The 13,154-nt window shown below is 43.0% G+C and overlaps 1 protein-coding gene across 2 annotated transcripts in view; it reads right to left on the reverse strand.

Annotated features, from left to right (window-relative positions):
* Positions 1–6,886, reverse strand: part of BLNK (B cell linker) — a 78,899-nt gene extending 72,013 nt beyond the window's left edge. For both annotated transcript variants that reach the window (XM_004020070.6, XM_012102676.5), the window contains exon 1: positions 6,680–6,886. In XM_004020070.6, the coding sequence (XP_004020119.2) occupies positions 6,680–6,726 (47 nt within the window). In that variant the 5' untranslated portion in view covers positions 6,727–6,886. The remainder of the gene's footprint in view (positions 1–6,679) is intronic.
* Positions 6,887–13,154: the final 6,268 nt, after the last annotated feature.

Consider the following 13,154-nt stretch of genomic DNA (forward strand, 5'->3'; position numbering starts at 1 on the left):
AAGGAGTGTGCCATCCTCTTAACCTCTAATTGTGCGCTTGGTTCCTGGAGGCTGAGAAAGCCCAGCAAGTACATGGAATGAGAAAACTGAAGCTGTTACAGAGAGCTTAGATATCAACACCTAAAAGAGCAAATAGAGAGCTGCAAGGTCATCTTAAAGAAGAAGAATGGTTCCAGGTCAGTTGAGATTTAAAGGACCTGGCAAATCCAAATCACAAGGCAAGACATGCAATGTATCTGATGGGGAGGCAGTGGTAGCCCCAGTGACCACTAGCCTATAAAATCAGAGTCTATCTGATATTTATCCTAACTCTCGTGGTTTCCACTCAAGTTGCCCAGTCTACTTGAAGAGGTAGAAACAGAGTATTCCAAGGTTAACCTGATGTCTGGAAATCTTTTCCTGCTTTCATTTCTCTACTTAGGAGAGAATAACATATGCTTTAGTGATTCATGTAGTTCCTGCCATCTAGCTTCGTTTGACACTAAAAATTCTTTTTTCAAAAACAACTCATTGACATACAAACTCAAGAACTTCTGGACTTTCTGCTTGGCAATCACTGACCCAGATCATCCCAGACAGAGGAAGATCAGTCCAGCAAGCAGAGGCCACATCAATGGCAAAGATACGTATTGTATATTCTAAACTTTAATACATACTGCACTCTAAGTATATACAAGTGAACCTGTGATTCTCATTCTACATAAAATTCATTCCAGTTGATTTGAATCAGAGTTTTCCAACTATAGCACCATTGACATTTTTGTGCCAGATAATACTTTGCTGTGAGGATTACCCTGCACAGTTCAGAATGTTCCACAGTGTCTCTGGCAGCTACCAACTACAGGTGAGCAGCAACCCTACCCCATGTGTGATTGTCAGATACCCCCTGGAAGGCAAAACTGTCCCTGGTGGAGAACCACTCACCTAAGTGGTGCGGCTACGTCTGGGGGAAGGGCAGGGTAAGACAGCTTCTAGGGGGTTTATTAAAAAGCCAAAGAAAAGCCATCCAGTGTTTCAATTTCTCTATAATAAGGCATTACTTAATTTCTTTTTTTTTTCCTTATTCATGTTCTTTAACAAGCCCAGATGCCTTGATGTCATCACAGGAGGGCAATAGTAAGATCTTCTTTGAAAATTCACCAAACAAGTAAATTCTTCACAGAACAGATGAGCTTAATCATCTGTGGGGGAAAACCAAAAGATTCTAAATGTGTGCTTAAAACATTTGGGTACCAGCCCAATCTCTTCCTATCCAGTGATGTAAGAGGCAGGGCTGGAATGTGATTGCGGCTCAGTTCTCGGAAACCTAATTAATTGTATCGTAGCCCATTTGGGAACATATTCACGAAGGGGAAGGAACTGTTCAGCCAGGGCACACATTGCTCAGATGATCACTGGATCCAGGAGAGAGGGCGCCTTGAATATGTAGACTCTGGTTTAGTGTTTTCCTGGCAGAGCCGTGCCCAGATGAGAGTAGATGAGAAAGAGTGCCTTGAGGTTTCCTAGCTGATGGTCCTGAAGTCCACAAACACTAAGCAAATTTCTAACGTGGCTCTCATATAGCTTGCCCATGAGAAGAAAGAGATCTGTCTGAGAATTCCATCCATTGGTAGGACACAAGTTAGTCCAATTGAGCAGGTTCTCAGTAGACATAATGCAGGTGAGCAGTGGGAAGAGAACAGGGAATCATACTTCCTGGAAGTCTATCTTATCTCTGACATTAGATGCTGTGCTTCCTCTGTGCCCTCTCATATCAGCACTGGCCTCTGACCTAAAACTTATAAAGAATGATAAGAGCGATGTCCCAGACACACTTATATTCAGGCTGTGCTCTGTCCACCATGATGAGCCCCTGGGCATCTTCCTGCTCTGCTTGCCACTCCAGTTTAAAGGGGGTTGGATCTACTACCATGAGTAGGAAGAGACATACCAAACAGTCACTTGTGAAGGGTGGGTTGAAGTACTGATTGTTGCGTTTATTTTTTCTTTACTCGTTATACTGACCATATGACAAATATTCTGGGTACTTTAGCCCATGTCTTCAGAACACACCTGTGAGGAAGGTATCTCTAGTTTTATTTGACAGTTAAGAAAAGTGAGGCTTAGAGAAGTTGAGTGACATCATCAGGACCCATAGCTAGTAGCTGGCAATTGGAACCCTTCCCTTTTGGGAATTGGTTGCTTTGTCCTTCTAAAACATATCATAGCTATCTTCTAGATGATGTATCTGCATGCTGTCTAGTTGAATCCTCTGACCCCAGTGTTCAGAGTTGGACAGTTTTCAAAAAGTTTGTAAGAAAAGTGTTTGAAAGTGTTTTGAAAACTATCTCAAATAAGTTGATCATTCCATCAGGACATAGTTCCTGAAGGTCATGGGATGAAATGGTAGCATCAGAAGATGTAACATTTCAAGTATGGTTTTCATGCCTAAAGGACCACACAGCATCAGAGCTGAGAGGGACTTTGAGAATAATCAGATCCAAACTTCTCATTTTGTAGCTAAGGGGCACAAGGGTGATGAAGACCTATCCAGGAAGGGGTGGTAGAAAAAGAAAGAAAAGGGCGTATATGGAAGTATCATGAAATAAAGACTAGAGGGTGTGGTAGGTGAGTGGAAGTACAGAAGGCAGGATGAATCAGACTTAGGGTTAATGGTGACACCATTGACAGAAATAGAGAGGGCCACAGAGGAAGCCGGGGACAGAAAGGTGAAAAGAAGATCAATCCGTTTCTGAAGAAGTGAACTGGAAAAGTTAAGTTACTGGAAACTCCAGCTGAGGATTCCAAGACCTGAGAAGAAAAGTCATGTCCCAGGATCTGTCAAATAGGATCTCCAAGTGAGAGCCTTCGTTGCGAGACCCAGACACCCATGACAGGGCTCTGTCATGCTTGACAGTTTATTAGCCACTCAGATGAAGGCAGAGAAAGGGTGTTTGTCACGTCTACAGTCCATGCAAAGCTGAATGCCACAGATGTCAGAATCAACAGGTAAAATAGCCAAAATAGCTAAAAAGAAGAACTGAAACTGACATGAAATTTATCAAGGATCCATGTAAAGTGCTCTTTTTCTGTTCAGAAAGTCAATTGCACACCTATAGAATTAATAAGAATAACAACAAAGGTACTAAATAACCACCATTTTTCAATTCAATAATTATTGTGTGCCAGGATCGCTCTAACCCTTGCAGCAGCCCTATGAGATTGGTGCTATTATTATCTCTATCTTTTTAGCTGAAGAAACTGGGACCGGGAAGGTTAAGCACAGTTTCCTGAAGTCACACATATGTTAATTTGACTGAAAAATACCATATTCTTACACCAATAAGATAAGGATTAGGGAGACTTGGCTTATTTATGCCTGTCAAAGACTTTTCGCATTTGTAAAAATAAGTGAATATGTATTTGTGGGGGCTAGAAAGAAAAATACACAAGCATAGGTGGATGAGTCAAACTCAATGTTTTGTGGCAGCCTGGATGGGAGGGGAGTTTGGGGGAGAATGGATACATGTATATGTATGGCTCAGTCCCTTTGCTGTCCACCTGAAGCTATCACAACATTGTTAATTGGTTATACTCCAATATAAAAGCAAAAGTTTAAAACAGTATATGTAAAACATAAAAATTCCTTCACAAACTAGTTTCACTAACTTGAAAGAAATATAATCAGTGTGATTCAGGATTGTAAATGTTGAAACGCTTACCCAGAACAGTAATATTTTTGTGAACAGGAATATTTACTGTGGAAGGATTGAGACATCAGGTCTGAGGTGCTTTTCTGGTGGTATTGTTACCTTATAAAATCCAGGGAAAATCATGGCTGAGAATTTACTAAAAGATTCTGTAAGTTTTTGGATTCCCATGAACAGAGAAACCAACTTCACGTAGTGCCTCAAGGGGAGAAAAAAAAATAAAAAAATCTGTGCTCACACATTTCTGTGGTCACATGCAATGGAGCCACTTCGCTTTTTTCAACTCTTCAATAGTAGGAACTCAGACTTGACTATTATCCCCAGCTGTCCATCTCAGAAGGTCCATGTGGAACCTTCCCATTCTCCTTCATTTTGAGACTCTCCTCTTTCCTTCCAATCTTTCCTGCCCTCCTTTCCTGGTTGATTCTGCTTTTTCTTCCTCCTGGCCACTCCTTCTGCCTCTAATCTCTTTTCAGCCCTAGATCAAGGTCATCCCTTTTACACTCCCTCTACCCCAGAAGGACACTCACTCTCTCTCTATTTTTCTGGCTAATAATTTAAGCAAAGTATGTTTAAGTGCTGATAAACTTAAGAATATGGACTCAGCTCTTCACTTATACTGTCATTCAATGCCAAATAATTGCACAGTTGTCAATCTTCCGCAGTGATGTTAACCAGTCAAGACAGAGGGTGCAAACCAAAAAGATCAACAATTCATTTACCTATGCCTGGCCATCCCATCTAATTACAGCAAATATTTTAAATGGTGCTTCAGGTTCATTGTGTTTACAATTTCATTTCTTTGAACAGTTCCACATCAAGAGTGCGCTTTTTATCAGAACCGGTCAATTCTGTAAAAACAACTCAGTAACCAAGTAGGGGCAAAAAGTTACTTCTGCCTGAGCAGATGAATGTAGTATATGACTATCCACAATACAATTTGTTTTCCACCCTCTAATCTATGGTTGTACGTTGTCTGTTGATAGCTCTGTGGCAAAGCTGGACTTTGTCCCTGAGGGAGCAATTATAAAGTGATTTAGGTTCTATTGCCCTCCTCTATTTAAAATCTCATCTGGGTTTAAGTTCTAAAACTTAGTACAGCCCTAGGTTATGGAATATCCCTGAAAAGGACCTTCTACACCTTCTTGTTCCTTTGAGAGAAACCCTCAAAGTTTCTTGGTCATGTCCTTGCTTCCCTCTCCCTGCTCACTGCTCTGCCCCAAGTCCAGGCCAGCAGCATTAGAGGCTTGGGTTACTTAGCCGCCCCCCCCTCTCACTGAGCATCCTTGACAACCTCCCTGAAGCCTGTTGGCATGACATCTGTAACAGTGTAAACTCTTCTCCAGCTCTGTGTGGCCAGAGCCCTCACAATCCTTTGTGATATGGCTGCACACTACGTGTCTAACCTCGTCAAGAGCTTCTGGCCCCACATGCCTACTCTACAGCCTCGGCTGGGAAGGAAGTTCTCTCTCACCATCCTACAAACGGACCTACTCAAGGCCAGCTCCAAGCGTCCGGCTCCCCAACTTCTTTTTATCTTACGTGCCTCTCAAAGACTAGCTCTTTATTTATTTTGTTTTATTGAGGTAACATTGGTTTATCACATTATGTAAGTTTCACATTTACAACCTTATATTTCCTACTTCTATATACATCATAGCGTGCTCACTGCCAAAAATGTAGTTTCCATCCATCACCATACACTTGACTTCTTTCACCCATTTCAGCCCCCACCCTCTCCCCTGCCCCTTCCTTTCTGGTAACCACTACTTGGCTCTCCATATTTATATGTTCATTTGTATTTGGTTTGGTTTGTTCATTTACTTTGACAAAGCCTAGTGCTTGATGCATCTTCTATGTTAAAACATCTCCGGCTATTCCGATTCATTTCTTACACTCGTTGAGTCACTTACCACTTGCACTATTTTATCTGCCCACTCCCATGATGGTGTAGCAATGTGAGAAAAGGGCAGGACCTTCTTGTCTCCCATTAGGGCCAATCATTCAGCAGCACTTACCAACATGCCCTCAAAGGGACCTACCGCAGCCATGCTGCCTCCTGATTTTAGACCAGCAGTTTGTTTCAAACTATCATTTACCAAGGGCCTACCAGGTATATAACCCATATTGTAACTGTCAAGGACTGTCCCTTGGCCATTCCCAGGCTGATTGCCCTTAAATTCTGTCTCAACAACCCTAATTCTGTAGCTCCTTATCATTTGTGATAACTTCCTTACTACACGTGTCACATCAACCCATGAAAAAATGAAGTTCAAAGGGTAGCTGAAATATAAAACACTCATTGAACACCTAAAAGTTCCCGTGTCCAAAAGTCTTGATATTGTTGCAATGAGACAAAAAGAAAATTTTCAAAATAAAAATTTGGAAAGTCTTTTTCTTTTTTTTCTCATAGCTCAAAGGAGTTTCTTGATTCTTGCCCCTTGGGTCCCTTCTGGTTTATTTATTCTTCCTAAGTGGTTTATTTAATCTTTTTATAGATAATTGTTGCACTGACATGAAGACTGGAAAATAAATCTAATTTCCCTAAAATACTTGTGATATACAGCCACAAAATAAATGAGACAGTAAAACTATAATGAATACAAATCATTACAACAATCCTTAGCATTAAATAGAAATCCACAATGAAAACTTTCAGTACTCAGATTAAATCAAACTTTTTTTTAGAAAAGCTGTGTTTAAAGTCTCCAAGCTGACCACTGGAGAATCTAAGCCCTTGGCTTTTCTTTTTTATTGTCTCTTCAAAACTTTACATTTTAATCCACCACTGGCAAAGTCGGCTAAATTAAGCCCACTTGTTCCTACACATTTCTTTAAAAACACAGTCCACTTCCCTATAGCAATTGACACTCGCCTTTCTTAGAACAAGCAAAGTATCCCAGCATTTCAGTATTTCTGATATGCTGTAAAATCATTGAAAAAAAAAAAGGAGAAGAAGAAGGAAAAGTATTGGATGGTAAAAATCTTACCTCAACTTCTGACTGGCGGGGACAGTTATTTTATTAAGCTTATCCATTCTTTTTGTAACTATACAAGTCGCAAATCACTGTCCAGTGGTCACGTCAGCAGTCCCTGGCCGTCCTCGGGAGTAGCATGGTAAGCCTGTGATCTCAAGGGTCCCAGTCACTTGAGCCTGATTTCTGAGAGTGCAGGCTGCTGGCAAACACCTCTGTACTAAGGAGAAGTAAAACTTGCTCGAGCACATAGCCAAGTTTCATGTTTCTAATCATGTGATCTGGGTAGCCAGCCAGCTTGGCTGATTACTCTACATTGTGTAAACTTTAATAGTGAAACCTATTGGACATGCAAATTTCCTTTGAGCTGCTTTCTTCTATAACCAGATTTGTAACCAGGTCAGGGCACGCTTCTGACTGGTCACTACTTCCTGTTGTCCTGAACACAGATAGCCCTTGTTTTCAGCAGGTATCATGCTGTCCCTTTCCTGGGCTCAAGGAAAAGCAGAATAATCATTTCCATCTGAAAGTCTCTTTGGGACTTCCTGCTCATTTGCCTGAAGTCGTGGATAAGCTTTTCCACTTAAAGGATCATTCTATGAAAATGCATTTTTGTGCAGTTTCTCTTTGCTCTGCTCCCCCACATATTTTAAAATAAATATCAAGTGGTAACAGTTTACTTCAAGAGTTAGAATTTAGTTATCCTGAAGAGCTACGTAAAATGGGAAGACAATTCTCTAGGTACGGTTGTTACGGATAGAGACAGGAGATCTGGGAAAGGGGAGAGGTTGTCCGCTGTACAGGGTGGGCACCTTATCAGGTTGGTGGTGTCAGGAGGTGTGCTGATATCCAGATGTTATCAAACAAAATCAAGATGTACCCCAAAGTCAGCTGAGAACAAATCTTACAACCTCCCAACAAGGCTGTTCTGACATCAGGCCATTGGGAGGTCCCCTGAAGGGCAGGTGCCACTTTCCTCACTGCCTTTGTTGCCTCCTGCCCTCATCTCCTGCTCACTTTCAGCCCCTTACCAGACCCAGTGATGGCCAGACATGGGAGCAGTAAGGGGTACCCCGGAACAGTGGGGGGAAACACACCTGCATGGGCTGAACCCATCCCAAGGGGTCCACTTCCCTCCTGGAAGACTTGACAGTTCTTTTTTTACCTCTTCTGAAACCTTCGAATGTGTCTGTTTGAAGAGCAGGAGGCAGTTTAGTGTCAGGGAGGAAGAAAATAAGAAAGACGTTCCCTTTGTACCTGGACACTCTTCCTTGTCTCCAGTAGGAATGCTCTGCTCATCTTTACAAAGTTGGGATATGTTTCCCACATGTATCCAGGTGACCAGTCCTCTCCTGGGCCTGAAGAACACACAGAAAGGGCTGAGCAGAGCGATCCCTGTTACCTCTCCTGTTATAGACCCAAGGTCTGGCTGAAGATAGAGGGAGAAAAGGGAGGAAGAGGCAAAAATGAGAGAGCTGGAGGAAAAGGGGTGGGGGGGGTGGGAGGGAAGAAGAGGCAGAAGAAGGAAAAAAGAGGAGGAGGATGGTGAGGCAGCGGTGGCAGTGGGAAATGGATGTGGTAGATGGATCCCTTTCCTCCTGTGCTGCTTCTTTGTCCACACAGAGGTTCTGTATTTCTCCAGGTAAATCTTGATTATTCGCATTCGTGTACTGCCTCTGGATTTCTAGCTCAACCTGATGGTCAGGAGCAGAGTCCTCAGGGCTATTGAAGGGTGGGGCCCTTCTGCTCAGCTGAACTATGGAATTCGCCAAGCTAGTAAGAGGGCAGATCATCTTCCACGAGAAAAATATAAATGCTTGATTCATCCAATTGTTTATTTCCCCCAAAATGCAGCTCAGTTTTCTTGCAGTGTATCTCAAAGGAGTTCTGGATCTTCGTGCCTCCTCTCCTCACGGTTCTTAACTGAAACTAGTAGACTAGGAGGGTGAAGGCACGTAGAATGTCATCAGGATCGGGAAAAATGAGCTCCACTGAGTGGGATGGTCATCGTCTTGTTCCTTCTATATTACTGTAAAGTGCACTCCATTGGCTGCTTTGCTCTCAACCAACAACTCTGTTCAGCACCTGGGCTGTCAACTTATTTCCCCAGAGAAGAGGACCAAGGGCAAGAGTTACACTTCTGCTTTTTCTTTTTACGGCCACATGTCTTTCTTCTTTTTACTGTGTCTAGTCTGACATGATAAAAATGAGAGTCTGCTTTTCCAGACTGGACATTTTATCCCATGTGGTATGTAGCGTGATAACCATGATGTTCCAAACTGGCAGGACTGCTGTGCAGCTATAATCAGCTTCCCATGAAGGTCAACGCAAGCATGGAAATGGAAGACACCAAATCTTAGCTGATAACTTGTGAACGGAAGCAGACCACACAACATGGTTTCTTTCCATAGCACGTGGAGATCGACAAAGCATGATAAACACTCAGTCTCGATCTACACAGCACAGTGAACATGAAAATTAATTAATTACTATTAATAGATGAAAATGGATAGTACCAATCTTAAAGAAAATTTGGAACTCCTATACATTGCTGATAAAAATATAAGTAGGCACAATCACTTTAGAAACAGCTTAGTATTAGTTAATACATTTGATGGGATATGTACCAATGACCGGCATGAGGTCATGATATAGCACTGTGTCAGAACACTCAAAGTATACCATGTATGCCAAGGTCATATGCAAGAATTGTCATTGAAACACCCTTTCTAATGGAAAATTAAGCAGCACTGGGAACAACTCAATTGCCCATCAACAGGAAAATGAATAAATTAACTGTGGCATATTCATGCAATTCAATGGTGAAAATGAGTGAACTACAATTGATCAGCATGGACAAATAACAAAAATAATCTGAGCAATAAAGGCAAGTTAGAGAAGATCATACACCATGATTCCAATTATGTTTAGGTCTGTTCGTGTTTGAGCTTGGTCATATCTGACTCTTTGCAACTCCATGGGCTGTAGCCCACCAGGCTCCTCCAAACATGGAATTTTCCTGGCAAGAATACTTGAGTGGGTTGTCATTTCCTACTCCAGGGGATCTTCCCAACCCAGGGATTGAAGCCACATCCCCTGTGTCCTCTACATTGCGGGCGGTTCTTTACCTACTGAGTATATTAAGGTTCAATTCAGTTCAGTTCAGTTGCTCAATTGTGTCCAACTCTTTGCGACTCCTAGGACTGCAGCACACCAGGCTTCCCTGTCCATCACCAACTCCCAGACCTTGCTCAAACTCATGTCAATTGAGTCAGAGATGCCATCACACTATAGTTCAAAAGCAAGCATTCTTCAGCGCTCAGCTTTCTTTATAGTCCAACTCTCCCATCCATACATGACTACTGGAAAAACCATAACTTTGATTAGATGGACCTTTGTTGGCAGAGTAATGTCTCTGCTTTTAAATATGCTGTTTAGGCTGCTCATAGCTTATCTTCCAAGGAGCAAGGTTAAAGACATGTAAAACTAATTAATTACTTAGGACATAAATGGTCAAACCAAGGGAGGGAATGATAAATGTAAAATTCAGGTGAATGGTTACCAGTAGAATCAGAGTGAAGGGATACACAGGACTTCAAAGGCAATGGTAGTGTTCTATTTCTTAAGTTGTGTGGTGGGTCTATAGGTACTTGTTGTAGGTATTAAATAATTAACAAAAATATGTAAATTAACATCTGCTCTAGAGCTATGTGGCAAAGCCAGGACAACCCCCCACCCAAGTCTCAGTTAGCCCTATGAAATGGTGAAGTTTGAGAACAAGAAGACATTATACTGGAGTTTGGGGATGAGACCGACCAGCACTGGTTTCTCTTGGGCTCTTTTCCATGCCTACAAAGGTCCATATATACAAGGTTATGGTTTTTCCAGTAGTTATGTATGAATATGAGAGCTGGACAATAAAAAAAGGCTGAGCATCGAATATTAATGCCTTCCCACTGTGGTGCTGGAGAAGTCTCTTGAGAGTCCCTTGGATGGCATGGAGATCAAATCAGTCAATCCTAAAAGAAATAACCCTGAATATTCATTGGAAGGACTGATACTGAAGCTGAAGCTCCAATACTTTGTTTACCTGATGTGAAGAACTGACTCATTGGAAAAGACCCTAATGCTGAGAAAGGCTGAAGGAAGGAGAAGGGGATGATAGAGGATAAGATGGTTGGGTGGCATCATTGACTCAATGGACATGAGTTTGAGCAAGCTCCAGGAGATGGTGAAGGACAGGGAAGCCTGGCGTGCTGCAGTCCATGGGGTCACAAAGAGTAGGACACGACTGAGAGACTGAACAACAAATTTTCCATGTATCCATTAATGACAACTAACAGCATGCTTCTCGGATGTTTTTTATGTCCCTGTACTATGACACCATTCATTTTACATGTGAAGAAACTGATTCATAGAGAGGTTAAGTAACTGACCCAAAGTTCTACCACTGCTCAGTGTTGGGATTCAATCCTGAGCTTATTGCCATAGTCTAATCTGACAATCACAGAGTTTTGCTGTCACAAGAGAGATCTGTAATTCAGCAGAAGGCTCTGCCCTGACATCGAGGTATCACCTTAACCATGACCTCAGGGGAATCACTTAATCTCCTCAACCTCAACTTCCATTTTTTGTGGATGAGAAAGGGTATTCAAGGAGGATTCAGACTCATTCTGACTTGGCATTTGGACATGGGCCAATGGGCTTCCCTTGTGGCTCAGCTGGTAGAGAATCTGCCCGCAATGCGGGAGACCTGGGTTCGATTCCTGGGTTGGGAAGATCCCCTGGAGAAGGGAAAGGCTACCCACTCCAGTATTCTGGCCTGGAGAATTCCATGGATTATATAGTCCATGAGATCACAAAGAGTCGGACACGACTGAGAGACTTCCAGTTCAGTACAGAAATTGGTTTCCATCCGTGGAAACACTCGTAGCTTCCAGAAGAGGTACCTTTGATGCACTATGCTAGATTGCTTCCCAAAGTAAGGCTAGTTGGTTGTGGCAGTTGACAGAGCCTTGGAAGTAGTCCAAGTCCTCACTGAAACTGGAAGGTCAGCCACGGTTCACTCCCTCTGGTCTGCCACCCACCTGCTAATGGCTTTTCCCCTGCCAGGGCTGGTTTAGGCAAATTGCCAAAGGAAGTAGGCAAGGTGTGGCATTGACATATGCAGTGTGGCTCTTTGCTTCTAATCATAACTATTCCCATGAAGATTAGCCCCACAACTATGAAAGGGGTACTGCTGTGATTCATGATGTGAAGTCTGAGCCTCAGATAGGTGACAACACTTACCTAAGGCCACTCAGTCTTCATGATCCATGAGCCAGGGCCCTTTAACCCCCAAACTATTCATTTTCTTTCCCCTGTGCTGGCCCTCTTTCTTGGGGTGGAGTTGGGGAGGCTGTCATACAGGAACAGTGGCCCTGGTGGCTTTCTGACACCTGCAGGCTTAAGTGGCAGGAGTTTGCCGTTGGTCAGGCCCATGCCTCGTTAGCTGGCCAGTGCCAGTTAAGGGCCCAGATGGAGGAAGATCTGGGAGGAAGTTAGGGAGCCTGGGTAAACCACCGGCAAAAAATAACAGAAGAGGCCAGGTAAAGGCCAAGAGGAAACAGGAAGTGAGGCAGATGCTGCTCATGGCCCATCTGCTCTCCTTTGTGGGGAAGGGGCAAGAAGGGAGGAAGAGGGAAGGAGACAGCACATCTGTGACTTGAACAAATGGGCAAAGGCTCTTTGAAGCTCAGGGCTTTTCTTTCGTGAGACAAATCAGTTCCCTATTTTATCTGTCCAAGAAACTAAATACTCTTTTCAAATATTTATTTGTTTATTTTATTTTTGCCTGTGCTGGGTCTTCGTTGCTGTGTATGGGCTTTCTCTAGTTGTGGCTAGACTCTAGTTTCGTGCATGGGCTTCTCATTGGCACACAGGCTTAGCTGCCTCCCGGCATGTGGAAGCCTCCCAGACCAGGGATAGAACCCATGTTCCCTGCATCAGCAGGCAGATTCTTTACCACTGGACCGCCAGGGACATCCTAAACTCAATATTCTGTATATCAAATTGCCTGGAGTGCAGTATCTGTTTTACGAGGGGAACAACTTAGAGGAAAACAGTCCAATAATCAGTTCTAGTCCTTGGTCAGTTAGAGCATTACAATAGCCTGTTGTTAGGTAACTCCTTGCCCATGTCTCACCTTCACCTTCTCCCTTGCCTTCAGCCCACAGAGCCAGTCTGCCAACAGGACTCTCCTTTGTAATCTTTCCACCTTCACCCTGCTCTCACTCCACCCCACATCCTCACCTGGATCACTCCTCAGCCTCCTGCCTCTTCTCTGTGGCGAGATGCACACCCACTCTCATTCTGGGCTATGTTTCCAACTGCTGACTCTTAAAAAGGATTTCAGAGAGTTTTTCTTTCTTTCAGAACCAAGTATAAATGTCATTCATGCCCTGCCACTGAGTCTCACCTTGGCGATCCATCTTATTCCTGACTAATTCCC

The sequence above is a fragment of the Ovis aries genome, chromosome 22 (assembly GCF_016772045.2).
Source record: "Ovis aries strain OAR_USU_Benz2616 breed Rambouillet chromosome 22, ARS-UI_Ramb_v3.0, whole genome shotgun sequence".
NCBI lineage: Eukaryota > Metazoa > Chordata > Mammalia > Artiodactyla > Bovidae > Ovis > Ovis aries.